The sequence below is a fragment of the Sus scrofa genome, chromosome 15, assembly GCF_000003025.6.
Source record: "Sus scrofa isolate TJ Tabasco breed Duroc chromosome 15, Sscrofa11.1, whole genome shotgun sequence".
NCBI lineage: Eukaryota > Metazoa > Chordata > Mammalia > Artiodactyla > Suidae > Sus > Sus scrofa.
Window position 1 is genome coordinate 95962345 of NC_010457.5, and position 27189 is coordinate 95989533.

Sequence of the window (27189 nt, forward strand, 5' to 3'; positions counted from 1 at the left end):
GAATCCTGTCTGTCCAGGGTACCTCCTGCCTCCAGATCTACTGTTGTTTACACTGTCCCAGTGGTGCCCAGAGGGGGTGCTTGCTTCCTCTTTGAGGAATCAGAGAATGCTGGAAAAGGATAAGGCCACAGAGAGAGCTTGGAGGGTGAGCAGGTCACTGGGTATTTAGGGAATGACTGAAAGGGATTTGAGTGTTAGGCCGATGTGCTGGATGGAAAGAGATCAGTGTACCTTGTCTGCATAAACAAGCTAAAGCAATTAGTGACTTGAAAAAGTCCCTGTGCAGATATTTCCATTACTTTCTCTTTCATTTTCTATTATTTATATGTTCATTCAGCAAATGCATTTAGAGCATGCTTTTGTGCGAGGCGTTGGATTCATCAACGTGATGGTTACAGATAAGGCTTGTGGTGACTCTCTTTGGGGGTCTCACAGTGGTCCATCCAGAGGATAAGGTCATAGAGGATGTGAAAAGAGGGGAAGAATGTGATACACAGGATTTCTAGGTTCAAGTTATGACTGTCCTGGGACAAGGCTCTTGGACATGTTTTGTCACCTGTCAGTCTCATTGGATCCTTTTTCTTTAATGATGGTAATAGCATACACTTCAAGAGCTGTTGTTAGGGTGAGGTCTGATGATGAACAGGAGAGCCCTTCATTCAGCTCCTAGCACATCGAACATGCTCACTACACTGTCGGTATTAAGGCTCCATACTCGTTCTGCAAAGAGCCAGAGTCTGTGATCAGAAAGTCCTCCATAGTCTAGAAAGAATTGGCATTCTTTCTGTATCTCAGGCCTTCACTAGGCTCTTTCCCTCCAGATCAGTCTCTCTGGCTCGGACTCCAAAACACAGAGGCGGTGTGCCCCGGTGGTCTAGAGTGGGGGTCAGCCCTGGCTCTGCTATGTCATACTGCCTGTGGGGCCTGGGCAACTTCTGCTTCACTTTGTGCCACAATTTCATCAGTGGAAAAAGGAATTAATAATGATTTATTTGTAATAGTTTTGTAAGATTTAGAATAAATATGAAGAGCCTAAGGACCATGCTAATACAGGGTAAATGTTGCTATTTTTAGCTCTAATTACTAGCTGATTACTCCCTGATCCCGCCACTCCCCTACTTATGGTCCCACTGGGTGGTTCTCTATCTTCTCTATTCTCCTGATTTAGAGTCAACCCATCTCTCTAGCATCATTCCTGAGGCTTTGCCTTTCAGCAGCAACTGCTCATACCCCTCACCCACCTCTAGAATATGCTGACCTTTGTTTTTGCCTAAAAGCCCTTTGTCTCGCTAATGAATTTCTCTCTCTCTCTGTGTGTGTGTGTGTGCCTGTGCTTTTTAGGTTCCCATCCTCAGAACATGAAGGTTCCCAGGCTAAGGGTCCGGTTGGAGCTACGGCTGCAGGCCATGACCACAGCCATAGCAATGTGGGATCTGAGCCTCATCTGTGACCTACACCACAGCTCATGGCAATGCTGGATCTTTAACACACTGAGCGAGGCCAGGTTCCTAGGCAGATTCATTTCTGCTGGCTAGTGAATTCTTTAGGACTGTTTTTTTCCACCTCTTAAGATACTCAAGGTACTACCACCCTCTTGAGATCCGTGTCTGGTTCCACAATATTTTGCACATATTTTTTTCTTGCACTTATCTATTTTCTGTTTGTATCTCTCTGCCCTACTTTTGGCTGAGAGCTCATGAAAGAAGGGCTGAGTCTTTTTTTTTTTTTTTGTTATCATAAATTTTATTTTATTTATTTATTTATTTATTTTTTATTTTCTCACTGTACAGCAAGGGGATCAGGTTATCCTTACATGTATACATTGCAATTACAGATTTCCCCCCACTCTTTCTTCTGTTGCAACATGAGTATCTAGACATAGTTCTCAATGCTATTCAGCAGGATCTCCTTGTAAATCTATTCTAGGTTGTGTCTGATAAGCCCAAGCTCCCGATCCCTCCCACTCCCTCCCCCTCCCATCAGGCAACCTCAAGTCTCTTAGGGCTGAGTCTTAATTATCTTTATATTTGTAGTGTGTGCTTCACATAAGGTAGACTTAATAAGTACTTGTTGATGAATGAATGAGAAGAGGTGCTTCACCTGTTTTAAGTACTGTATCTTATTGTCAAAGTTATTTTTCTATTAGCTAGAAGGGACAGAATTTACCTTATTAGTAAATTTTGAGGAGGGGAAGGTCAGCATGAGGACTGGCCTGGCCTTACTTGATAGGCGGCCTTTGTCAATCATAGGAGGCCTAGGCTGGACAAGAACCTCTAGTACCACTTGCCTCCAGTGGCCCATAGAGTTTCAGTCATCTTGTTTGTGAAGGCAGTGGTCTTACATCTACCTTAGTGATGGTAAGATCAGCTATTTGGTAATATTGGATAACACTTTCCTAATGTTGGAAAAAAATCTTTCACGTTCTTTTGAAACTCCTATGGATCGTCCTGAAAATCTCCACATTGTGCAGTCATGCACATGTGATGTAAAATTTTTTTCCTTGGTTCTCTGACTTGCCCAGATTTTAATAAAAGGAACCATGAATATAGCACATGGATTAAATAAAGCATATCTTTAGAGTACATGTGCCGTTTTAGAATAGAAAATGCATAGAAGAAGGTCATGTGGGCCACAAAGAATGGATGACTAGTTACTTAAAAAATTTGAAGGAAGTATATGATGTGGTATCTCAGCTTTCTGTCTAGAGCCTATCAGTGACTCTTTTAAGAGCCTGTCATAAACACATGATAATGAGCTGAAGTCTAAGGACATTTTTCTCCATCCTCCCCTGCAGCTTTGCCCTGTCAGATGAAGCATACAGATCCCTAAGAGATCAAGATAAAGACCAGTGTATTCTGATTACTGGGGAAAGTGGAGCAGGAAAAACAGGTAAGGCCACTGGACAACCTTCCTTTCTCCTCTAAAAGGTAAGTGCAGCACAGAGGGGGCAGGTGGGGCCTGATTAGCATATAAGCTCCCAGGGCTCCTTTGCAGGAAGTAAGTGATTAGGATCATGGAATGTTCTCAGAGAAGAACTGACAACATCTCTCACGTAAAGAAACAGGCACTAATCAAAGGGGTTCCACAACTAATGTGGGAGTCTCTGGATTCTAGACCTTTCTGTGCAGTTCCTGTACTGCCAGGTCTTTTCCCTTTCTTCCAAGACACCAAGGTCTGTGAGGCCTCACCACTTCCCTAAGGAATGCCAAATTATTTGGGTTTGGGGAGGCTTATCTCCAGTAAAAAGTGAGGGGGGTCACCAGGAACATGCTGGGTTTCACTCTAGACAAGTCTTCTTCTGGAGTCTGAAGAATTGAGATTTTTGTATATATTTTTATTTTTAATTTATTTTTTAATTTTTTCTTAAGGACCACACCCTCTGCACATGGAAGTTCCCAGACAGGTTGAATTGGAGCTACAGCTGCTGGCCTACATCTCAGCCACAGCAACGCCAGCTGTGAGCCATGTGTGCCACCTATACCACAGCTCGTGGCAACACCAGATCCTTAACCCACTGAGTGAGGCCAGGGATTGAAGCTGCATCTTCATGGACTCTAGTCAGTTTCCTTTCCTCTGAGCCACAATGGGAACACCCAGGATTTTTGTATATATTTTTAGATAGGCAGGCAACTTCCTCATAAAACAGCCCCTCAAATGGAAAGATTATGCTTTTTTCCCTTTGTGGTTTTAATGAAAACAATTTGAATGATTGATGGTCTTGAGTGAGAGAATGATTTTACAAGTGGTGCCCAGGTACCTGGAACAGGTCCAAAAGAACTGTGCTCTCTGAGTCCAAACTTAGTTAGAACCACTGTTGTCAGTTGGTTCTTTGATGGAACTGACGAGTCCATGAATGAGGAGGATAGTGTTCGCATAACTGTTTTATCTTCAAGATGTTCTTATTTAATAGACAAGACTGTGATAATTGGTAATTTCTGCTAGTTTGCCAACGTGGAATTTCAGTGTTACAACTTTGCTTGGCTATTTAGTTATCAGTTTAATAAACTTTGCTTTCCTGATGATCAAGAGAAGAAAAAAAATCCCTTGTGGATGTTTCAGTCAATTGACTGAAAACATTTTGTTCATGAGCCCATAGTTAGATTTGGGCGTTTAAAGTCTCCCTATCTGCTCTGAATGGCTTTTCTTTCTGCACCAGTTTCTTCTTCCTCTTTCTTAAGCAGTACCTCCTCCGTACCCCCACAAAGTAGCTGAAGAGAGATGAGTTAGATAGGTGTGTCCACCTCCCTTCCTAGAGCCTCTGGAGACCTAGCACACTGTCTCTCAGCAAGGTTGTGCAGAATCTAGGCTTTGGATGGGCAGAAATGGGGGGAAAAAGACTGGCATGTAAAAATCTAAGGTAGGAGTTCCCATTGAGGCACAGTGGTTAACAAATCCGACTAGGAACCATAAGGTTGAGGGTTCGATCCCTGGCCTTGCTCAGTGGGTTAGGGATCCGGTGTTGCTGTGAGGTATGGTGTAGGTTGCGACACGGCTCATGTCCGCATTGCTGTGGCTCTGGAGTAGGCCGATGGCTATAACTCCGGTTAGATCCCTCACCTGGGAACCTCCATATGCCACGGGAGTGGCCCTGGAAAAGGCAAAAAGCCAAAAAGCCAAAAAAAAAAAAAAAAAAAAAAAAAAGTTTAAGGTAACAGAGGATAGTCTCACATAATTGGAAGGGATTTTAGTTATAGATCATCTAATGTAAGGTTCTCTCCCGGGGCAGCCAAACTCCTCCTTTTGTGGTGATGGTTGGTCCACTGCTTTGTAAGGCAGCCTACTAACTTCGTCATACGGGTTTGGCTAACAGAGTTCCTACTTACCTAGAGTTGAATTTGGCCTCCACCCATTCGTCTTTTAACTCGGTAGTCTGGAACCTTGCCAGAGTAGCCTGCTTTCTCTTCTACAGGACACTCAATTATTTGAAGTCATCCATCATATCTTCCTAGTGCTAAAAATTCTTTTTCTTCAAAAATTTCTCAAGTGACACACATTCATGTATTCATGCAGGAAATAAGTTCTGAGTACCCATTAGGAGAAAGGTACTATAGTAGGTACGGGTGATACATTGGTGAGCCATGCACCATCTGTGTTCTTACCAAGTTTATAGTCCGGTAGAGGAGATAAACAATAGCTGTAGGCTATATATGTACATACATCTAAGTGCGTATGCCTGTATACATACAATTTATGTACAAAACATTAGGTGCAATGAAGTGTAGTGAACATTAAGTGAAGTGTATAAGAATATATAACAGGAGGATCAAATCTCGTTCTCAGACTCCTCACTATCATGGTCATATTCTGGAATCATCCCAGTTTGTCAGTATGCTTTATAAAATTGCACACCAAGAAGTAAACAATACCAAGAAATAAACAATACTTTCATGTTTCATGAACATGAACTAGCTTTCCATTTGTAAATTTCCTTCATCTATATCTCATCATTTTCAGTGTACAGGTCTTTCACCTCTTGGGTAAATTTATTCCCAGGTATTTTATTGTATTTTAGGTTATAGTGGAACTATTACCCTCTTAATGTGGATATTAAGCTTCTTATTTATGTAGTACATGTATCGATTCATATTGGTCTTTTTATCAGCAAGATGTTGTAGGTTTTTTTAGATATTAACTTCTCTTATGTTAGATGGAGAAAATCGAGTATTATTCAAAAAAGTTATTTTAAGCTTATGCCAGGTATAAGATCCTTTTCATAGACATCAGAATGACCTGTAAAACTAAAAACTGGATCAAACCCTCCTTGGCCTGTTGAAAAATTTTTTTTGATTTACCTTATTGTGTGTGTATGGTGAAAAAACTACTCTCTTAGCAACCTTTAGGAATACAGTACATTGTTAACCCTAGCCACCATGCTATACATTAGATCCCTAGAACTTTTCTTATAACCGGATGTTGGTGCCTTTTGACCATCTTCACATAGCTCCATTTCCCCTTCTCCTCTCCATACCAATAATCTATTCTGTTTCCATGAGTGCGTCTTCTTCTTTTTTTATTTTTTTTTTTAAGATTCCATATATAAATGAGATCATGTAGTATTTGTCTTTCTCTGACTTATTTTAGTTAATACCCTCAGGTTCATCCATGTTGTTGCAAATGGCAGAATTTCCTTCTTTCTTTGGCTGCACAATATTCAACTGTATATACACACCACATTTTCTTTATTCATTGACCCACGGACAGACACTTTGTTTCCATTTTTTGTCTTGTAAATAATGCTGTGATGAACTGGGATCCATTTTTTTTTTTTTTTTGTCTATTGTAAATAATGCTGCAGTGAACTGGGAATGCAGTTCTCTCTTCAAAATAGTAATTTTGTTTACTTTGGATGTATACCCAGAAGTGGTATTGATGGATCCTGTGTTAGTTCTATTTTTAATTTTTTGAGGAACCTCCATACTGTTTTCCATAGCGGTTATACCAATTTACATTTCCACCATTAGTGCACAGGGGTTCCTTTTGTCCACATCCTCTCCAACACTTTATCTCTTGTGTTTTTTGGTATTAGCCATTCTGACAGATGCCAAGTGATATCGCATTGTGGTTTTGATTTGCATTTCTCTGATGATTAAAGATATTAAGCATCTTTTTATGGGTCTGTTGACCATCTCTATGTCTTCTTTGGAAAAATATCTATCCAGGTCTTCTGCCCATTTTTAAATAGGACTGTTTGTTTGTTTGTTTGATGTTGTGTTGTGTGAGCTATATATATGTTTATGTGTTTATTTTTTAATATATGTATTTACGTATTTTTGATATGAATCCCTTTTTGGTCATATTATTTGAAAATATTTTCTTCCATTCAGTAGGCTGCCTTTTTGTTTTGTTAATCATTTCTCTTGCTGTGCAGAAGCTTAATGTAATCCCACTTGTTTAGTTTTGCTTTTGTTGTTTATGCTTTGGGTGTCATATCCAAAAAAATGATTGCCAAAACCAATGTCTAAGAGCTTACTCCTATTTTTTCTTTTAGAAATTTCATGATTTCAGGTTTTCCATTTAAATCTTTAATCCATTTTTGAGTTAATTTTTGTGAGTGGTATAAGATAGGGGTTCGATCTTTTGCATGTGAATATCCAGTTTTCCTAACACTGTGTATTAAAATGACTGCATTTTTCCCTTTGAATATTCTTGGTTCTCTTGTCAAATATTAGTTGACTGCATAAGCGTGGATTTATTTATGCCCTCTTAATTCTGCGTAATTCATCTATTTGTCTGTTTTTATGCCAGTGTCCTACTATTTTGATTTCTATAGCTTTGTAGTATAATTTGAAATCAGGGAGTGTGATACCTCCAGCTTTTTTCTTTTTCCTCAGTGTTGTTTTTGCTGTTTGGGGTCTTTTGTGCTTCCATACGGATTTTAAGTTGCTTGTTCTGTTTCTGTGAAAAATGCCATTGGAGTTTTGGTAGGGATTATGTTGAATCTGTAGATAGCGCTGGATATTATGGATATTTTAACAATATTGATTCTTCCTGTTAATGAACATGAAATAGCTTTCCATTTGTTTGTGTCACTTAAATTTCTTTTGTCAGTATCTCATCACTTTCAGCATACAACTCTTTCACTGCTTGGGTAAATTTATTCCAAGGTATTTTATTGTTTTTGTCGCTATTGTGTATGAGATGGTTTTCTTTATTGCTTCTTTAGATAATTTATTGCTAGTATAAAGAAATGCTACTGATTTCTGTATGTTGCCTTTATAGCTTGTGACTTTACTGAATTAGTTTATTAGCTCTAATAGTCTTTTTGGTGGAATCTTTTGGGTCTTCTCTATACCATGTCGCCTGTGAACATGATGCCATCTGATGCCTTTTATTTCTTTTTCTTGCTAATTGCTCTGCCTGGGACTTCCAGGATGCTGTTGAAAAAGAGGGGGAAGAGTTGTCTTGTTCCTGATCTTAGAGGAAAAGATTTCAACCTTTTCACCACTGAGTGTGATGTCGGTTGTGTGCTCATCACTTATGATCTTTATGTTGAGGCACACTCCTTCTTTACCCAATCCATTGAGAGTTTTTATCATTAAAAGATATTTAAGTTTGTCATACTTTTTCTGGATCTATTGAGATGATCATACAATTTTAATCTTTTATTTTATGAGGATGTGATGTATGTATTAAATGTTATGTATCACATTTATTGATTTACATATGTTGGACCATCCTTGCATTCCAAGGATGGATCTCACTTGATCATGGTGTATGATCCTTTTAATGTGCTGGTGAATTCAGTTTGCTAGTGTTTTGTTGAGAATTTTGGCACTTATGGTCATCAAAGATATTGACCTATAGTTTTCTTTTATTGTAGTATCCTTATATGGCTTTGGTGTTGGAGTAATGCTGGCCTTGTAAAATGAGTTTGGAAGTGTTCCTCCTTTTTTTTTTTTTTACAAGAATTTGAGACAGATCTGGTCCTAGGTTTTTCTTTTTGGGAGGCTTTTGATTGCTGATTCATTCTCCTTAGTAGTAATTGGTCTGTTCAGATTTTCTATTTCTTCTTGATTCTAGGAACTTATCTGTTTCTTCTAAGTTGTCTAATTTGTTGGCCTATAATTGTTCAGAATAGTCTCTTAGGATCCTTTATTTCTGTGGTATCTGTTGAATGTATCCTCTTTCATTTATAAGTTTATTTATTTAAGTCCACTTTTTTCTTGGTTAATCTAGCTATGGTTTATCAGTTTGGTTTTTTCTTTTCCAAAGATCTGACTCAATTTTGTTTATCTTCTCTATTGCTTTCCTATTCTCTGTTTCATTTATTTCTGCTTTAATCTTAATTATTTCCTCAAAAAACTGTATCTTCTGCTAAGGTTGGGCTTAACTTGTTCTTTTTTTGTTTTTTTTTTTTGTTTGTTTGTTTATTTATTTTTGAGGAGTGATGTTAGAGATTTTTTTTTTTTTATCCTTGCTGTATACATTTATAGCTGTGGACTTTCTTCTTGGAACTTCTTTTGCTACATCTCATGAGGTTTGGTATATTGTTTTTCTGTTTTTGTTTCCCTCAAGATTTTTTAATATAATTTTCTAAATGGTTTCCATTGCATTAAAATATTAGCCAAACCCAGTTGGCCTGTTACACAAAATTCTGTTTGGTGGAGCCCCGACCTTCTTTTGCACCTTCCCCTCCTCTTCTAATGGCAGCTCATGCTACTTTTCATGAAAAAAACTTGCTCATTATTGTGTAAACTCAGTGTCGTTATATAGTGTTTACCACATCTTTTAATTTTATTTCTTAATTTTTTTTTTTTCCTGCACCTGCAGCATGCAGAACTTCCTAGTCAAGGGATTGAACCTGTGCCACAGCAGTGACAGCACCAGATCTTTAACCCACTGAGCCACTCGGGAACTCTGTCCCATCCCTTTTTGAGATCATTCATTTGAACTCTGGGTATGGGCTCTTACCTCTCTTTGCTCAGAAATTTGTGAAATCTTTGGCTGATTAGAACTCTTTCTTTCCAGTAAGAATTTTTTTTTTTTTTTGTCTTTTTTCCATTTCTAGGGCCGCTTCTGCGGCATATAGAGGTTCCCAGGCCAGGGGTCTAATCAGGGCTGTAGCCACCAGTCTACGCCAGAGCCACAGCAACGCAGGATCTGAGCTGGGTCTGCGACCTACACCACAGCTCACGGCAACGCCGGATCGTTAACCCATTGAGCAAGGGCAGGGATCGAACCCGCAACCTCATGGTTCCTAGTTGGATTCGTTAACCACTGTGCCATGACGGGAACTCCTCCAGTAAGAACTTTAAGAGGACATTGGTATTTGGGGAGAAAGATTTTGATCCTTCTCTGTCACTAACCTGTTCTTTCTTGTGAAACAGGATTTAATTCTTTTTTTTTTTTTTTTTTTTTTTTTTGTTGTTGTTGTTGTTGTTGTTGTTGTTGCTATCTCTTGGGCCGCTTCCGCGGCATATGGAGGTTCCCAGGCTAGGGGTTGAATCGGAGCTGTAGCCACCGGCCTACGCCAGAGCCACAGCAACGCTGGATCCGAGCCGCGTCTGCAACCTACACCACGGCTCACGGCAACGCCGGATCGTTAACCCACTGAGCAAGGGCAGGGACCGAACCCGCGACCTCATGGTTCCTAGTCGGATTCGTTAACCACTGCGCCACGACGGGAACTCCAGGATTTAATTCTTAGAAGTAGTACAGCTTCTTATTTCCAGAGTGACCATTGAAAATGGCAGCAAGGCGAGCTAAAAACCATGTCCGTTGTCAGAAGTCATTTGTAATCTGTCTCATGCTGCCTGCCCCCACCCCAATCCTTTTGACTGTACTTACCAGCGTGTTCATTTCATATGTCTTTCATTTATGTAAGCAGAAGGAAGAGATGAAAATATTCCTAAGCCTATTAATTTTTTTAGATTTTTACTCATTCTTCGTCATGCCTAAAGATTTTTTTTTTTTTCTCTTGAGTGTCTGATTATTTCAGTTTGTTCCTAAGTGAGTCATCAGAAGTGGGTTGTGGTCACTGGTTTGATTGGTTTTTGGCCAGTTCTTCATCTCCTCTGGAACATATGTTCCAAGAAGACAGCACATCCGCTCATTAACCATGTTAGTATATGACCTTCTCCTTCTCAGGGAGTTGTCAGCTACCCTGCTTCCTCCATCTCCCGGTGGACTCTCATACCTTCCTTATTGAAAAACTGAGAGGAGGTTGCTGTTACTGTTTCACAGGGTAGGCGTTCATTCTTTTCTGAGAAAAACAAAAACACCTTATTCCTCTGGTGGAAATCTTGTGGCACATGGCATTCATTCTTCTTTTCTATATTTTTCTCTTCTCTTGATATTTTTCTTTTTTTTTCTTCTTCTTCTTCTTGATATTTTGCTACTCAATAACTTCTCTTGGTTTCGGTGTCCCATTCACCACTTGAAATCCTGTCATCATCCCTGGAGTTTGTCCTTCCTAGTATCCCTTTGCCCTCTGTCATCAGCTGAAGAATGGACAGCTGCTTCATGGGGTCAGTGCCTCCCCTCTGGTAGGAAGCTCTGTTTACAGCATACAAGGTCAGGGGCTGCTTTAGGCAGGAGGCTGGAGGAGGGTACCACCAACACCCCAGAGCAGTACTTCTCAAACCTTCCACTGGGATCACCAGGTTCTACCTCCCTCTGTCCTCCCCCCTCCCACCCCCTGCTCTGGGAGGAAGCAGGGGGTTTACAACTCACTGAGAAGGAAAAGATCCTAGGAAGGATGAAATCCAGGGATGATGACAGGATTTCAGGTGGATCCAGTTTGTTGCTGAACAGTACCAGAAAAATAAAATACAAGAATTCATAGAAAATTCAGCCCCTGATTTTTGGTTTTAGTTTCAACAGACAAAGTAAACTACCAAATTGCTACAAAACTCCTCTCAAAGCCTCCTCCCAGATGTAGACAGACCACTAGTGGGCTATGGACCAACCAACTCTTGAGTAGTTCTGGTCTTTGGACCATACTTTGAGTAGCATTGTCTAGAAGTCACTTGAAGCATTTAATAAGAAATTTTTTTTAATTAAAGAATAGTTGATTTACAGTGTTGTGCCAATTTCTGCTACCCGGCAAAGTGACTCAGTCGTGCATATATATATATTCTTATTCATTGTGGTCTTCCTAGGAGATTGGATATAGTTCCCTGTACTATACAGTAGGACCGCATTGCTTATCCGTTCTAAATGTAATACTTTGCATCTACAACCCCAAACTCCCAGTCCATCCCTCTCCCTAACCCCTCCCACGTTTGTCTAATTTTTGAGCTGTGATGCTTCCTGGATCTCTTGATGCTTTGGTTGTGCACTGACACTAAAACTCCCGGTGCTGGGTGTTGGACACCACTCCTGAGAGCTGCTGTTTTAAAATATCCACTCAGCTACACTCTTTGGTAGCTGCTCTTCCTTTTCATTTATAGATTCCCAACTGCCCTCTCCTTCCTCTCCATCCCCATAGAGGCATTTCGTGTTTTGCTTACATATCCCATCTTCTACTTGTCTTTTTTCTTGAAAGCCGTGGTACAAAAAATTGTTTCAAGGAGTTCCATTGTGGCTCAGCAGTAATGGAACCAGCTAGTATCCATGAAGATGCAGGTTTGATCTCTGGCCTCCCTCATTGGGTTAAGGATCTGGCATTGTAGTGAGCTGTGGTGTAGGTTGCAAATGTGGCTCAAATCTGGCATTGCTGTGGCAGTGATGTAGGCCAGCTGGTTTGTCCCCTAGCCTGGGAACTTCCACGTGCTGCAGATGTGGCCCTAAAAAGACCAAAAAAAAAAAAATGTTTCAAATTGTACTAAGATTTTCCTCGTCATTAGACTGTGGCTTTGAGTAAACCATAGACTTTGTGTTGTTTAATGCCTCTGTTTCATGGAGATTTTTTATGAGAAAAGGAAATGATGGAAAATAACAGAGATTGCAGCACAGTGTGTGTGAGGAATTTCAAGAGAATTTTAATCTCAGTTCTGCGGGGAAGAGGAATGCCAGGCCATTTTTGAAATGTCACATTATCTTAGTCCCTAAAATTGCTTTTGAGTACATGTAGTTATTTGCCTTTTTGTGTTTGTGCATGAATGAATGAAAGAAGAAGAGAACAAACATTTATCGAGGGGCTAGAATATGCTATGTACGCACATACAGTATTTCTTTTCAGTGAGAGTCTTTACTCAGTAGTGTGTACAGAACCACCATGGAGTATCAGAGGGCTCATTTTATAAGAAGTAATTAAGTTAATGAGGTTGTAAACCCCCCTTGGCAGATGATGATGTTACTGGTCTTAAACACTGGAGACGTGCTTACACCGTAGGCTTGTATAACGGCACTCAGGGAGACCGTGAACTCTTTGAATCCTTTGGGGTCCTATTTAATTCATTACTGCTGTGCTAAATAAAAAATTCATCATGTCTCATAAAAAGTGCCCAACTATTTCTAGGCAGTGAACTCACAAGTCACTACCCTGAATACAAATAGTTTGTGGAGAACCATTTCAAGCACTGATAAAGGCAGGGAGGCAGAACATGAGGGAACCATCATAACTGCATTTTTCCAAGGACATCAGAGTAAACTGTGGGCCTGAGAAGATGATCCTGATATAAGAAAGCATTATAAATTATTTGGTTTCTAATTTTACAGTTACATCAGTTTCTAGGAACTCCGCAGCCATCTGCTAAAAGAGTTATGAAGCCTGCCTTGCTCATTAAGACCCTTGGTTCTGAACCCCAGATGACCTGGTACTGCTTTACATCTGTGATAGTTTTCTGACTCTGTCAGCGACAGAGATGTCAGTGACTTACTGTAGCCTAAACATCCATGAGCGTTTTACAACACTGAGTATATCCACAGTGAAGCAATATAGCTAAGCAAGCTCAAGGCCAGAATGTAATGAGCTTTGCTTTTGTTTCTTCCTCCTGTAGAAAGGCCTCTCTTGACTCACATGTTTTATATGAATTAGCAGAGATTTTTTGTGGCCAACTTTCAGAAGCAGGACAACTTTTATATAGTTGTATTTCAATGAAAACATTGCCAGTCATGATTCCTCTTGGAGCAAAGGCTGTGTTTCTCAGTGCAAGATCCATGCTCTTTGTGCCATAATTGGGGCAGTTCACAGCTGTCTGTCCAGTCAGTTTGGATGTGCTGCAGCTGGGCTGTTTTGAAGCACTGCAGAACCAGGACTGCTAAAGAGTGTTCCTCTATGTTGCAGAGTCCTTGTTTCATTGTTCAGTCTTACTTCTTAGGTCACTGGACCACCAAAAAGCTCGTCGCTAGAAAAACTTGGGTATCTTAATCAAGGAGCTGGAGAGAAATAGAAGTAGATAAATGTATCAGTATCTGTGTGTATAAATGTCTGGCTCTCTCTCTATGCTATATAACATGGTTCATATGATATATATATGACACATGATATTACTTGTATCTATGACTGCATGCATAGATACTTGGCAACTCCTAATAATAAATTTATTAGATCTAAGGAAAAAGTCAAAAAAAAGCCTTGTTTATGTTCATACCATTTCTTTCCTGACACAGTGATTGAATCCGTGTGGAGCCTGCTCAATTATAGGCATAGGTTTTAATATCTGTCCATGAGATTCCCATCCTTTTGTCCTCATAGTTGCACATGTCTTTCATTGTTTTCCCTTTCTCATCTACCTATTGTTATATCACAGTGCTTTCTTAAAGATTATTATTGTATATGAATTTATATGATTATGTATTACATAATAATATACAGTAGATATTATTCACAACCCAGTGCAAGGTACCAGAGTATTCAGAGTTAAATTATTATTCATGCCTTAACAGGAATTTAAAGTCCCCAGAATCATAAACTATTATTTACAGCTCCTTTCCATTCTTGTAGAAGTGAATTCTGATCTAGATAGTTTGATCTAGAAAAGTTTTGTTATAGGCCATTTGTCCATTAGTGCAGAATATCTTTTAAGCCCCAGATGTTCTCTTTCCTGGGGAGAAGATATTTTGACTTCAAACACTTCATATTTTGTTTGTCCAACTCAGTGAATTTTAGGATTCAAGCTACATTCAATCATATATGTGTACATAAATCTACCTATGTAAGTATCTATGACTTAGAGAAAATGTTGAGGTGAGAATCAGTTTTAAGCAATGCTGTTATGTTTTGCCAATTTTATTCTATTTTTGCTTTTTAAGGCTGCACCCACGGCATATGGAGGTTCCCAGGCTAGGAGTCCAGTCGGAGCTACAGCTGCCAGCCTATGCTACAGCCACAGCAACTCCAGATCCCAGCCTCGTCTGCAGCCTACACCACAGCTCACGGCAACGCTGGATCCTTAACCCACTGAGCGAGGCCAGGGATTTAACCTGCAACCTCGTGGTTCCTAGTTAGATTCATTTCCACTGTGCCACGATGGGAATTCCAGTTTTGCCAATTTTAAATGCCTGTATTCTCATGTCTAAAGTGGCAGTGCTTTTCACAATTTTGAGTACATGTGAAGAATACACCTTTTTGTCTTAAATTGAACCTTTTATATTTTTACAACAAACATGCAACACATTGTCATTGAGACTATGGTTAATGAATTAATATATTCAGTCTACTCAGAAGTATTGCTTTGGAAAATGCTTATGCTTTGTTTTTATGCTGTGCTTGCCAAGGTCATGCTTAGTTGGTCCCTGTGATAGCCACCATGATTCAGCTAGATAGTCAAAACATGATTTGCAATATGGGCTATGATAATTTAATTCTTAGTTCTCCCCAAAATATAATATTTTTCATTCATAAGGTTATTACATACAGTTTTGATTTGGATACATATCCAAACATTTGAATAAAGTTCCACATTTATTTGAACTTTAGCCCCGAAGAGCCAAAGGAAATGAAGCAGAAAGCCTCATGGGATAATTGTTATTTCCTGGTTTTAGCATGATGAAATATAATGAAAACAGTCCTCTAAACTATGTTGGACCTTGCAACTTGTCCTTGCAGGTTTGCTTATTTTCTCTAAGGCAGTGACTATCTCATGAACTACTTGAATTAAAGACCAAGTCTTATGTCAGGAAACAAAAATCATAAGAGCTGTCTCTTTTAGACAATGAGACTTTGTTTGGAGAAAATTACCCTTAATCCCAGCTTCCAAAAATGAATTAGTAAAATGAGCCCAGTAACAGAATTCTCGAAGATAGTTAAGAATCTGAATAGTAATGACTGAATAGTAACGACTTAGTAATAGGGGTCTTTGAAGTATGGTTAAAAACTATTGTTCTATCATCACTGGAATAAGCAGAATAGCTTGGCCTGGACTTTGAATATTTCTTGTCACTTTACCTAAAAGAAAACTTAACCTTTCTATCTAAAATACATATGTATATATTTGTGTGTGTATGTGTGTGTGTGTGTGTGTTTTCCACTATCTGGAGCAGTTATTTTGCCTATAAATGCTTTTGTTCTTCTAATAGTATGATCGGTAGAAAGGCCAGAAATTCCTGTTAAGGAAGAGGAAAATACATAATACATGTGAGAGTATAAGTGGGTATAGGGAGCAAATAATAGTACTGCTGAGGAAGCAGGATGATGAGAAAAGAATCCTGGAGTTGAGTTGTTTCAGAGGACAAACTGGGGGTTGGAGTGCATGGGGCGATTGAAGAGAGTTGGCCTGTAGTTGGAGACCAGACAGCACAAGATGTCAGGAATTTGCTGGAGGGCAGCCTCACCTGTACTTGAAAGCCAGAGAGCCTAGAAACAAAGAATCCCTGAGTGACGGAGGAAGAGTTCTAATTTGGACTGGTGCACCAAGAGGTCAAATGAAATGTTAATAGCATATAAACTCTTTGTCCATGGAGTTCCCATTGTGGCCCAACAGAAACGAATCTGACTAGGAACCATGAGGTTGTGGGTTCTATCCCTGGCCCTCGCTCATTGGGTTAAGGATCCGGCATTGCCGTGAGCTGTGGTGTAGGTTACAGATGCGGCTTGGATCCTGCGTTGCTGTGGCTGTGGCGTAGGCCGGCAGCTGTAGCTCCGATTGGACCCCGACCCTGGGAATCTCCATGTGCCGCAGGTGTGGCCCTAAAAAGCAAAATAAATGAATAAATATCCAAATCAGAGGTATGTCCACACAGTTCACCAGCCTTTAGACAGTTAAATCCTGAGAACAATGGAATATGTAGTTCAGGAACTTTGCACAATGGAGGATGTGTTAAGAGACAGTGCCCTTTGGAGGAGGAGGATTGCAAAGATGAAGAGACTGATGTTTCTCTCTCTTTCAGTCTTTAAAAGGAGACAGCAGAAATCAGCCATCACAGACCACCAGAGAATCTTTTTGGACCCATTGCCGTTACAAAAAAAAAATAATAATAATAATAAGGCAAACGGAGGGAGACTTAATTCCAACCTTTGAAGAAGTACCCAGCCTCCCACCACAGTTCTCAGGGCTCCATTAGATCACCTGTTTCTTCTGAACCATGTTTGTTAGTATTTCCTAGAAAACTTTATGGGACCTGCATAGATTGTCGGTACTCAGTAGTTCTCGTTCTTAGTTGATGCTTCTGGGTTGTTGATAGGCCCCGAGGCACGCTCTGGGTCATACACGCAGGGTTGCATTCCAGTTGTTCATTTGTTATTTCCTCAGTGGTGGGAAATGGGCTGGAAGCCTTGGCAGGTCTCCCCATGGGAAACAACAGCATTGAGATTTGTCCCCTTACACCCATAGATGGGGTACTGCCACTCACACTTGGGGAAGGCTCTCCTCCTCTCGGACAGTGGCACCAGAGCAGAGACTTGCAAGAAAGCAAGATTTGGGGAGACTGGTTTTCTTACCTTGACTGCCCAGGCGTGGACCCATGTTTAATTCTGGCCCCTGTTTAATAGCTGAGTCTTTCCCAGATCCTGATTACGGAACATTAGAACTAGGACAGTTCAATGAGAAACACATGCTATACCAAGTAAGTTTGGAAGATGCTGCATTCTAGATCTTTGTTGAGTTCCACCATGCACATGTTCTTCTAAGAGGCCATTTCAAAGGGAAACCTGTTCCACTTCATCTAATTCACTATGGCCCCAGGGTCACTTGATTTTGGACTTCAGTTCCCCTGAAAATCTTATTATCGTTCCTTGGGACTTAGTCTTAAAAGGGTCAGGTTCTTAGGAAGCAGATGCTGAGAGCAGATATGGGGTTACTACTGATAGGAGAAGGATGAAGCCACCAAAACCAAATTTGACCCAGCTTACAAGTTTGAACTGTGAATTCTTGCCTCAGGTGGCCTGCTTCTTTTAGCAGTGAACTTTCTACTAATGAAGCCTACGAAAACAATGAGAAGTTGCCCTGGAATTTCTGTATTTCTTGTGTTCAAAATCCTTAGGTTAGTTGCTTGGTTTTTTAATCAATTTGAAGAGTGATTAATCTGATTGTAATCAGATCAGTTCTATTTAGAACATATTTTTGAGGAAGAGCAGTTCTTTTATTAATGAATTTTATTACATTTATAGGTGTACAACAGTTATCACAACCAAATTTTACAGCATGTCCATCCCAAACCCTCAGTACATTCCCCCCACCCCCAACCTGTCTCATATGGAAACTAAATTTTTCAGTCTGTGAGTCAGTATCTGTTCTGCAAAGTTCATTGTGTCCTTTTTTTAGATTCCACATGTGAGTGATAGCATTTGATGTTGTTGTCTCATTGTCTGACTGTCTTCACTTAGCATGGTAATTTCTAGGTCCATCCATGTTGCTGCACATGCCGTTACTTGTTTCCTTTTAATGGCTGAGTAATATTCCATTGTGCGTATGTACCACATCTTCTTAAATTTAAAAAATATGTTTGATAAAGACATCTGGGTTATCAAGTTCATTTTGACTTGAATCATCCGTGAGCAATATAGTAATTGTATACAAATAATTGCTTTCAGATAGTTCTCCTCAGATTTTACTGGCTATGTTTATTCAGCCACTTTTTTAGCAACCCAATGACAACCTTTAAGCACACAAATCCTGTTATATCTGAATTAATGACACACTTGAATAAAAAGCATGAATTTTTTTTTTTCCTTTTTTTGTCTTCTGTCTTTTTAGGGCTGCACCTGTGGCATATGGAGGTTCCCAGGCTAGGGGTCGAATCGGAGCTCTTGCCCCCGGCCTACGCCAGAGCCACAGCAACGCAGGATCCGAGCCGTGTCTGCGATCTACACTACAGCTCACGGTAGCACCGGATCCTTGACCCACTGAGCGAGGCCAGGAATCAAACCTGCAATCTCATGGTTCCTAGTTGGATTTGTTGTGAATATTTTTAAGTTTCCAAAACATTTGCTTCCGGGAGTGAAGGCATCCGAAAAGACTCTCAGTGGGTCTTCTCCCCCAAATCTCCTACCCCCCAAATTTAAAAGTATTCTATTTCTTTATAAATATGGATTGTTTTCCTTCACAGAGGCCAGCAAGCTTGTTATGTCCTACGTAGCGGCTGTTTGCGGAAAGGGAGCAGAAGTGAATCAAGTCAAAGAACAGCTTTTACAGTCCAACCCTGTCCTGGAAGGTAGGACTGTCTGTGTGCCTTGAGTCAGTGTGACTGGAATGATAACTCGTAACTCACGATTTCAGGGCACTCAGGTGCCTGGTGGGCTGGGAGGTGGGCTGGAGGGGGCAGAGGGAGGACAGTCAGCCTATACCTGCTGAGCCAGGTGGCGGTGCCCTAGGATCTCTGGGCTTCACACGCTTGAAGGAGGGAATGCTTTACTTGTGCAGAAGGAGCTTTTCCATTTGCAATCCCTTTTTCCCCTTTCCATTTGTATTTGAATTACTTAACATTTTGCTTATAATAATCAACTGATATTTGCATTTGACTTGATGGTTAGGAAAAACTTGGTGGAGAAGAGCACTGTGAGTACAGTGCTGTTTTGTCATTCAGGATAATACCCATGGCTGGGTATTTCTGTTGTCAGGACAACCAAGGCTATGCCAAAGAAACATTAAGGACCAGTTTTTTGTTGTTGTTGTTTTTTTTTTTTTCCTGGGGTTACACGAAGCCTAAACCTGACTGTAGAGCTCAAATTCTGTGGTTGGCCATTTGTGTTCGTCAGCTTGGGCTGCCATAACAAAGTTTCATATAGCCTGGGTGGCTTAAACAACAGAAATTTGTTTGTTTGTTTGCTTGTTTGTTTCTTTTTAGGGCCGCACCCATGGCATATGGAGCTTCCCAGGCTAGGGGTCGAATCAAAGCTACAGCTTCCAGCCTACACCACAGCCACAGCAACGCTGGATCCCTAACCCACTGAGCAAGACCAGGGATTGAACCTGCATCCTCATGCATCCTAGTTGGGTTCGTTAACTGCTGAGCCACCAAGGGAACTCCCAGAAATTAGTTTTTTCACACTTCTGGAGGCTCAGAAGTCTACGGTCACCTGCTGGCAAAGTAGGCTTGCTTCTGAGGCCTCTTGGCTTGTAGGCAGCTACCATCTTGCTGCATGCTCGCACATGACCTTTTCTCTGTATGAGGATGTGTTTGGAGGAGGAGGATGATGGGTGAGTGGGCGCTGGCTCATGATCTCATCTAATTACCTCCCAGAGACCCCGCTTCCAAATACTCTTACTTTGGGGGTAAGGCAAAATATTGGAAACAGTAAATCAAAGCCTTTCCCTATTGATGAAAAACCCTCTTCATTGCTTTATATTGTAAGCATGCCCTTCTTGTCATTTAACACGGCTGTTGAGCTCAGGTATGTTTCCTAACCTTGGTGCTGTTGACATTTTGCACTGGGCAAGTCTTTGCTATGGAGAGCTGGCCTGTGCATTGTAGGATGTTTAGCAGCATCCCTGGCCCTTAACCACTGGGTCCCAACAACACCCTGCCTCTAGCTTTTACCACTGAAAATGTCTCACAGGGGACAAGACTGCCCCTGATCAGAATGTCTGGTCTAGAAGAGTAGTTTGGTTTAAGCCTTTTGTTCAAAGTCATGGAAGGACAAGGTTTAACATGGATTAAAGCAGAGTTGCTTCGGGGTGGGTGAGCACCCCCGCCCCCCCCCCAGTATGGAGGGACAGAACCCTGCCCATTGTCTTCATTACTTAGGCCTAGCTTCTCCTTCCACTTTATTGCAAAGAGACACCATGCGTCTTTATCTCCTAGATAGTGAAATAAGATTCATGACAGTACTTTGCTTGTGAGAAGCAAAGGCCAAAACAGCATTATATTGTTACAGCTCTTTCTTCCCCTTCAGTGCCTTAACAAATAAGGAAGCTGATATAGAAAGTGTTCTAGCTCCATCTTATTATTCCAATATTTGACTTTTTGTTTCCTGTCTTTTGCTTTTAAGTTATATGTGTTGTATTTCTGTAGATACTTATTCTAAGAATGCTGTGATCTAAAGCAGAAACACTATGGAATGCTATAGCTTGCATATGTGATTAGAATCTGGCCCTTTATTCAGTGGTATTTGAAACTAGGCCCTAGTGCAGGAAATGGAAGAAATGTCTACTGTGGGCATGTATTATCTTTTATGGGAATGCTTTACTTTTTAACTGGAGCTGCTACTGTAAATGAACGTTTAGAACAATGAACTTAAAAAAACAATTGAGGAATGTGTCTCAAGTGTTCTATAATGGAACACTTGTTTTTGATTCTGTGGCTCACAATAAAAGACCTCAGTGTTTAGTAATGTGCAACTCAGATTTGTTTGATGAAAAGATGGTTTATAGCTTGCGAATGGTGCCCTGAATAAAGTTTTTTTGAAGCAATTCCTTGACTTGCCCTTGACCTTCAAGCCGCAATAAACTCTCCTTTATGTATCAGCATCTTGAGCTGGACTTTGGGGCTATGCAAATTAGTTTACTTGGCACCCCTGCATTTTCATACCCACCACAAAGATCTAGCTTGTGAAAACACGAAAAATGTCATGGTCTTCATGATGACTAGGTCAACACTCAAGATAATCAGAACTGCACTTGTTAAAGCTCTTTAAGTGGAGTTCCTGTTGTGGCTCAGCAGCAATGAACCTGATTAGTATCCGTGAGGATGCCGATTTGATGCCTGTCCTTGCTTAGTGGGTAAGGATCTGGCACTGCTGTGAGCTGTGGTGTAGGTCACAAATGCAGCTCAGATCTGGCTTTGCTGTGGCTACGGTGTAGGCCGGTTGGCAGCTGCAGCTCCAATTCAACCTCTAGCCTGGGAACTTCCATATGTTGAGGGTGTGGCCCTAAAAAGCAAAAATGAAAAAGCCCTTTAGCTGGTGGTGGATGTGTGATAAGGATGTGAACCTCTTCAGCAAGTATTTGAGTATTTCCCATGTGCAGTTTTCCTTGTTTCACATCTCAGCTTCCTTTCTCTTGAAGAGAGAACGCTGTGTCAGAGATCTACCAGACCACACCCATTCCAAGTAGAATCTCTGAATCAAAGAACTTGCCCTGTGTTGATTTTGTGCATTTTCTCTTAACTGAGCAGGAACCCCCCCCCTTTTTTTTTTTACAATCAAAAATAAAAATACCAGCTCCCATGAAATATAACTCAGCAGGTTTGGCTACTGAATATCCAAAGTGAGCATTCCGCACCTTGATCAGATGATTGCTTCCAAAACTTGGACCAGCTTTGGGCCAGTAGTAGTCATTTGAGCTCTTGTTACTCTAATCTTCTTTCCTCTGTTTAATTTAATGAAGTTGCAGAGGCTTCCAGGAGTTTGATGCCCGGCCTCTTAATCTAAAGATTGATTTCTTTTGGCCACATCATCGTGCATCACTCTCAGGTGTTGCCAGCTATACTGTGTCCCACAGCTCCCAGGACAGCCTGAGATGGGGTGGGGAGGGTATTGGTAGAAAATCAGAATTTCATGCCCATCCCTAGACTCACTGAACCAAAGTTTTCACTTGAACCTGATCTTCAGGTGCTTGGTTTACACATTAAAGTGTGAGGTGCACTACTGGGCTTTGGAGCATCACACAAGGATCCCCTCTGCTTAACTGATTTATATTTATTCCAAGGAATTCCCTACCACCATGGCTTAGGTTGATTTGCTGCTGCCTTGTGCGTAAGCTTGGTGAAGTCATCCTTTTACCTTAGGACACTGAAATAAATGCCTGTGTCAAACAGGAGCATTCTGTGCATGGGCAGTATCATCCCTGTGGTTCTTAGGTGCTTTCATTTGCAAGGAGTCCTGTGATGAATTCCAGCTCCTCCAAGCAGCTGACTGGGACAGACTTGGATTTTGCATTGTGGGCGAATGTGTTTGTTTTTATTTTTTGGAAAGCTTCACTTGGGTCTGATGGACATACACTAATGAAACTATGTGGCATTTTTAGATGGTAGTTTCCAGAATCTCTTACTCTGTCCGTATTTGAGTTATGTATTTAATTACATTTAAATAGTTTTAGTTTCAGAGTTAAACAATTTAAATTTTCTCATCCCTTTTTCTACCTGGAAACCTCATCCATTGCATTTTAGAAAACGTTTGATCATATTAAGTAGTCATCTCTGAATCACCTTGTTCACTGGCAGAAGAGCACAGAAGCCCTGCTTGCCAGCCATTCCATTGATTAAGAAATTGAAATTGAAATCAATTCCATTGATTCCTGTCCAAACAGTTAAAAGGAATTGAATTGGACAAGATTGAGTTTACAGTGGTACTTAAAAAAAATTCTGTGAATCCTAGGAATGATCAAGGCAAGCCCTGCTTGCCAGCCATTCCATTGATTAAGAAATTGAATTGAAATCAATTCCATTGATTCCTGTCCAAACAGTTAAAAGGAATTGAATTGGACAAGATTGAGTTTACAGTGGTACTTAAAAAAAATTCTGTGAATCCTAGGAATGATCCCTTTTCTGTGAATTTATAGGGAAACATGGAAGCTTTAGCAGCTTGTTAAGACTGATGTTAAGTGGATTTTATGGAAATTCTGGACAGAAATGTCATTGCTCCAAGTTAACATTTCTAGGATTTATAGATGTCAAATAATACATTTATTTTATCTTTTGTCCTGAAACTATTTTTCTGTCCCTTTTGACCACACATCTGTTTCTTTCCTACCAGCTTTTGGAAACGCCAAGACTGTAAGGAATGACAACTCTTCTAGATTTGTAAGTATTTGTATAAGCATAAGTGTTAGCACTAATATTTAGTTCATGTATATTTAAACAACCCATAGATGTATAACATTTCTTAATACACACATTGAAAAAATAAGAAACACCATCCCTATTGAGACATAGGCCAGAAGTTCAATGAGGACTTTTTTTGCTTTCTGAAATTTTCCTTTTTAATTCTTCTTGGAATGACAAGTTGTTATTTTTCATATTTGCTATCACAAAATTCCATGAGCAGTTTATTTATAAATTTTTATTTATTTATTTTTTGGCCACGGCATGTGGCAGTTCCTGGGCCAGGCATAGAACCCATGTTACAGCTGTAACCAGAGCCACATCAGGGACTTAATGCTGGATCCTTAACCCGCTGAGCATTAAGGGAACTCCCGTGAGCAATTTAAATGAGGCTAACTCTTTACTAATGTGAATTTGGGTATTTAGAAATCATAGTTAAGACACAGAAATTAAGTAGGAAGAAGGGTAAACTAGGCATCAAGTTAGTATATGCTGCAGCTCTTGTCCTTTCTTCAAGGGGGCCAGAAAGGATGGAGGTATATTGTAAAACTTTATAGAGTTAAGACCAGGAAGTTTGGCAAGTAATGGACGGTAGGGGGAGGACTGACTAGTAAAAATTGAGGCTGATTGGTGTTTTGAGTCTGGTTGAGTTGGAAAATGCTAATTCCACTAATAGAAACCTTCCCAGCCTCTTCTCCCATCACTCTCCAGCAGGCACTCTGCACATTCGGCCTGGGGTCTCTCCAGCTGTGCTGCCTTCCTTGCTGCTTCTGGTCTTTGCAGAGACATAGACACTGCCTAGAGGCAGCTGGGGAAAATACGTTGAGTGTGATGGTGGCATTTTGAAATTGGTTCCTTTTTTCTATAATTTAACCAGTTCTATAAATTTTATAATAAGAGATCATCTACCTGATAAAATGTCTTCTCATACACTTTACTGGGGACCATTATAGATGGTCTTCTGTGCCTCCCACCAGAGACCCTTCCTGCACACCCCCCACACCTCTCACCCCCCCAGCTTCTTTTAGCCCCTCCCCCCTTTGTTTTCTCTCATTAGAATTATCTAGTGCCTAAGGCATGAGAATGACCTCAGGTGGAAGATGGTTTTGATAGCTTGGAAAGTGGAAGGCTAAGGTTCCTAATTCCAAGGCACTGAATTTTTTCCATTGGATTAGCCCTTTAAGTTGTTAAAACTGATTTGAGCCATGCCTTTTCCTTTTGTGGTAAAATGGCCAATCTCATTACATAAATAGAATTAGGTGCAAAGTGTGGGCAGATAGAAGTTATTCCAATAGATTAAGCTTCTTTATAGGATAGAGATTTTAATTTTGTTTTTGGCAGATCGCACATACACACACTTCAAAAAATATTTCAAATATATTAAGTCTGTAGACCATAAAACTGCAGAGAACCATATTGCTTAAAGAATCATCAGTACTTAAAAGATACTGTAAAAGCTAGTGAAAGGCTTGGCAGGTGATTTGCCTTTTAAGGAACTTGAGAGAAATCCTATTATAACACAGGTATTAAGATATGAGATTAATACTTGATTATAAGCTAAATCATTTCATGCCCTGTTTTTAGTCATTTCTCTGCTTTGTGATCTGTGACTTTGACCAGGTATACTCAAGTCTGTGTTAAAATATTATAGTAGAACTCTACTCTATTTAAAATTACTACTGTATATATAACAGGGCTTTATGACTCCAGGGAAATTACATTTCCTTCGACTGTGTTTGACTGGTTAACCCAGAATAAACGTCTGGATCTCTGCAATGAGAAATCTGGTGGACCCTGTGATGGCCTAGTTACACATGTCATAGTGGCTGACAGTGTGGACCAGTGTTCCCATGGAGGGGCCCTCCAGTGCTTCTCCCCAGCACTCTGATTTGACGTATTGAGCTTCTATTAAGAAAGAGACTCACCGGAATCCCTGGTGGCCTGGTGGTGAAGGATACAGTGCTGTCACTGCTGTGATGCAGGTTTGATTCCTGGCCTGGGAACATCCATGGTGCCTTTCGCAGAGTCTGTGACATCATCCTGTTTTCATCTTTTAGGCGTTCTCCAGTCTCTGGAGTTACTGTGCTCACTTCCCCCATTTACAGCATCCTTGACCCTAGACAGCAGGAGTGTGGAAGTGAGCACCTTGGCCTCATGTTCACTGGCGTGGCCCCTGGGCTGGTGCCATGGTGGACACTCAGGAAACATTTATTGATGATTGAATACCTATTTTTAAGAAGCTTAGAGACTAGTCAGGAAAAATGAGCATGTCTAGAAATAATTATAACACGACACGTAAACTAGTAAGTCTCCCCATGAAAAGTACAGATGACGTGTTATGGAAGCTCTGAATAGAAATGCAGGAGGGGGCAGGGGCAGGGGCAGGGGACAGTCCTGAGTGGGCTTGTAATATTTAAAGGAGCCAGAATCAGGTAGAGAGCAGGAGGAGCTGGCAGCACAGCATGAAGAAAGCAAGGAGAGAAACCAGTGTGGACCTGCATTTACCAGAGTTAGGGGACAGGCCAGAGGCTCTGTGGAATGGAGCCATGTCCCCAAAGCCCGAAAAGATGGGTCTGGGCCCCAGCTGGAGGGCCTGGAGTAGCAGGATCGGGGTCTCAGACTTTATTTTGTTTACTGCCTACAAAATAAAAGGAAACTGTTGGTAATTGAACCAAGCTTCTAGGAAGTCATCAGTACCGCATCAGCTGAGTTCTCAGCGCTGTTCAAGAGTTACCCAGGTCAGCTTCCTTTTCCCTTTTCTGCAGTGTTTATTCTGCTTTCTTCAAACCTCCCATCCTTCCCTCTCAGCTGATGATATTATGCCTACTTCATAGAAATCAGCCTCTCCAAGCTCTCAAACCAAACTGGCCCTGTTTCCTGATGCCTCACCTGTCCCCATGTCAGTATCCACACTCTTCGTGTCCCACACTCACCTGCCCCACCTGTGGCCTCCTGTGTCGAGGTTCCACCTTCCATCAAAGTTGTCCCCTCTTGTGTGACCAACCGCTGACTCTCTAGTGAAGTTATTACTCTTTCTTCCCCCTTCATAGCTGCTTCACCTCCAGGGTCCCCTCCTATCCTGGAGGGCATCACTGTCCACTCTGTTGCCTGGGCCACATTCTTGTACTTTCAAATTCTCAACACCTTACTTCTTACCTCTAAGTCCAACCGCAACCTGTCATTGTGACTCTCTGCGTAGCTCTCAACTCTGTTTACTTTCTTCTTTTGCCACTCCTGCTAAAAGCCACCACCATTTCTGCCCTAATTGCTGCCACCTCTATCAGCTACATATGACAGCTCCATTCCAGTCCATTCCACAGTAGCCAGAGTGGAAAGAGGCAGGTCTGATCATGGCATCCTTGTTGAGGAACCATTAATGATAAGCTTTGCTGTTAGGAGAACATGTCGGTGTCATGATGTGCTCTGACCTCCCTTAGTGTCCTCACCGATACCAGTCTCATACCTGTTCTTTCCTGACCGCCTACCTCCTTGCCTGCCTGACTTTTCCTGATACTCTGCATTTAAGCAAAGGCAGACTTCCCGCCCCCCTCTGCCCCCTGTTCTTTGTGCCCAGCACCTTGATCCACTGTGAGATGCATCCCCGTATAGGCTTACGTGCTGTTGATGTTTCAGTTTCCCCCCAGACTGTAAGTTCCTTGAGGGCGG

General features: G+C 40.9%; 1 protein-coding gene across 10 annotated transcripts in view; it reads left to right on the forward strand.

Moving 5' to 3' along the window:
- The window catches only part of MYO1B (myosin IB), a 192011-nt gene that overhangs the window by 87947 nt on the left and 76875 nt on the right, over positions 1-27189 (forward strand). For all 10 annotated transcript variants that reach the window (XM_021075958.1, XM_021075964.1, XM_021075961.1 and 7 more), the window contains exons 4-6: positions 2795-2889; positions 18871-18975; positions 23456-23502. In XM_021075958.1, coding sequence (XP_020931617.1) covers positions 2795-2889; positions 18871-18975; positions 23456-23502 — 247 coding nt within the window. The remainder of the gene's footprint in view (positions 1-2794; positions 2890-18870; positions 18976-23455; positions 23503-27189) is intronic.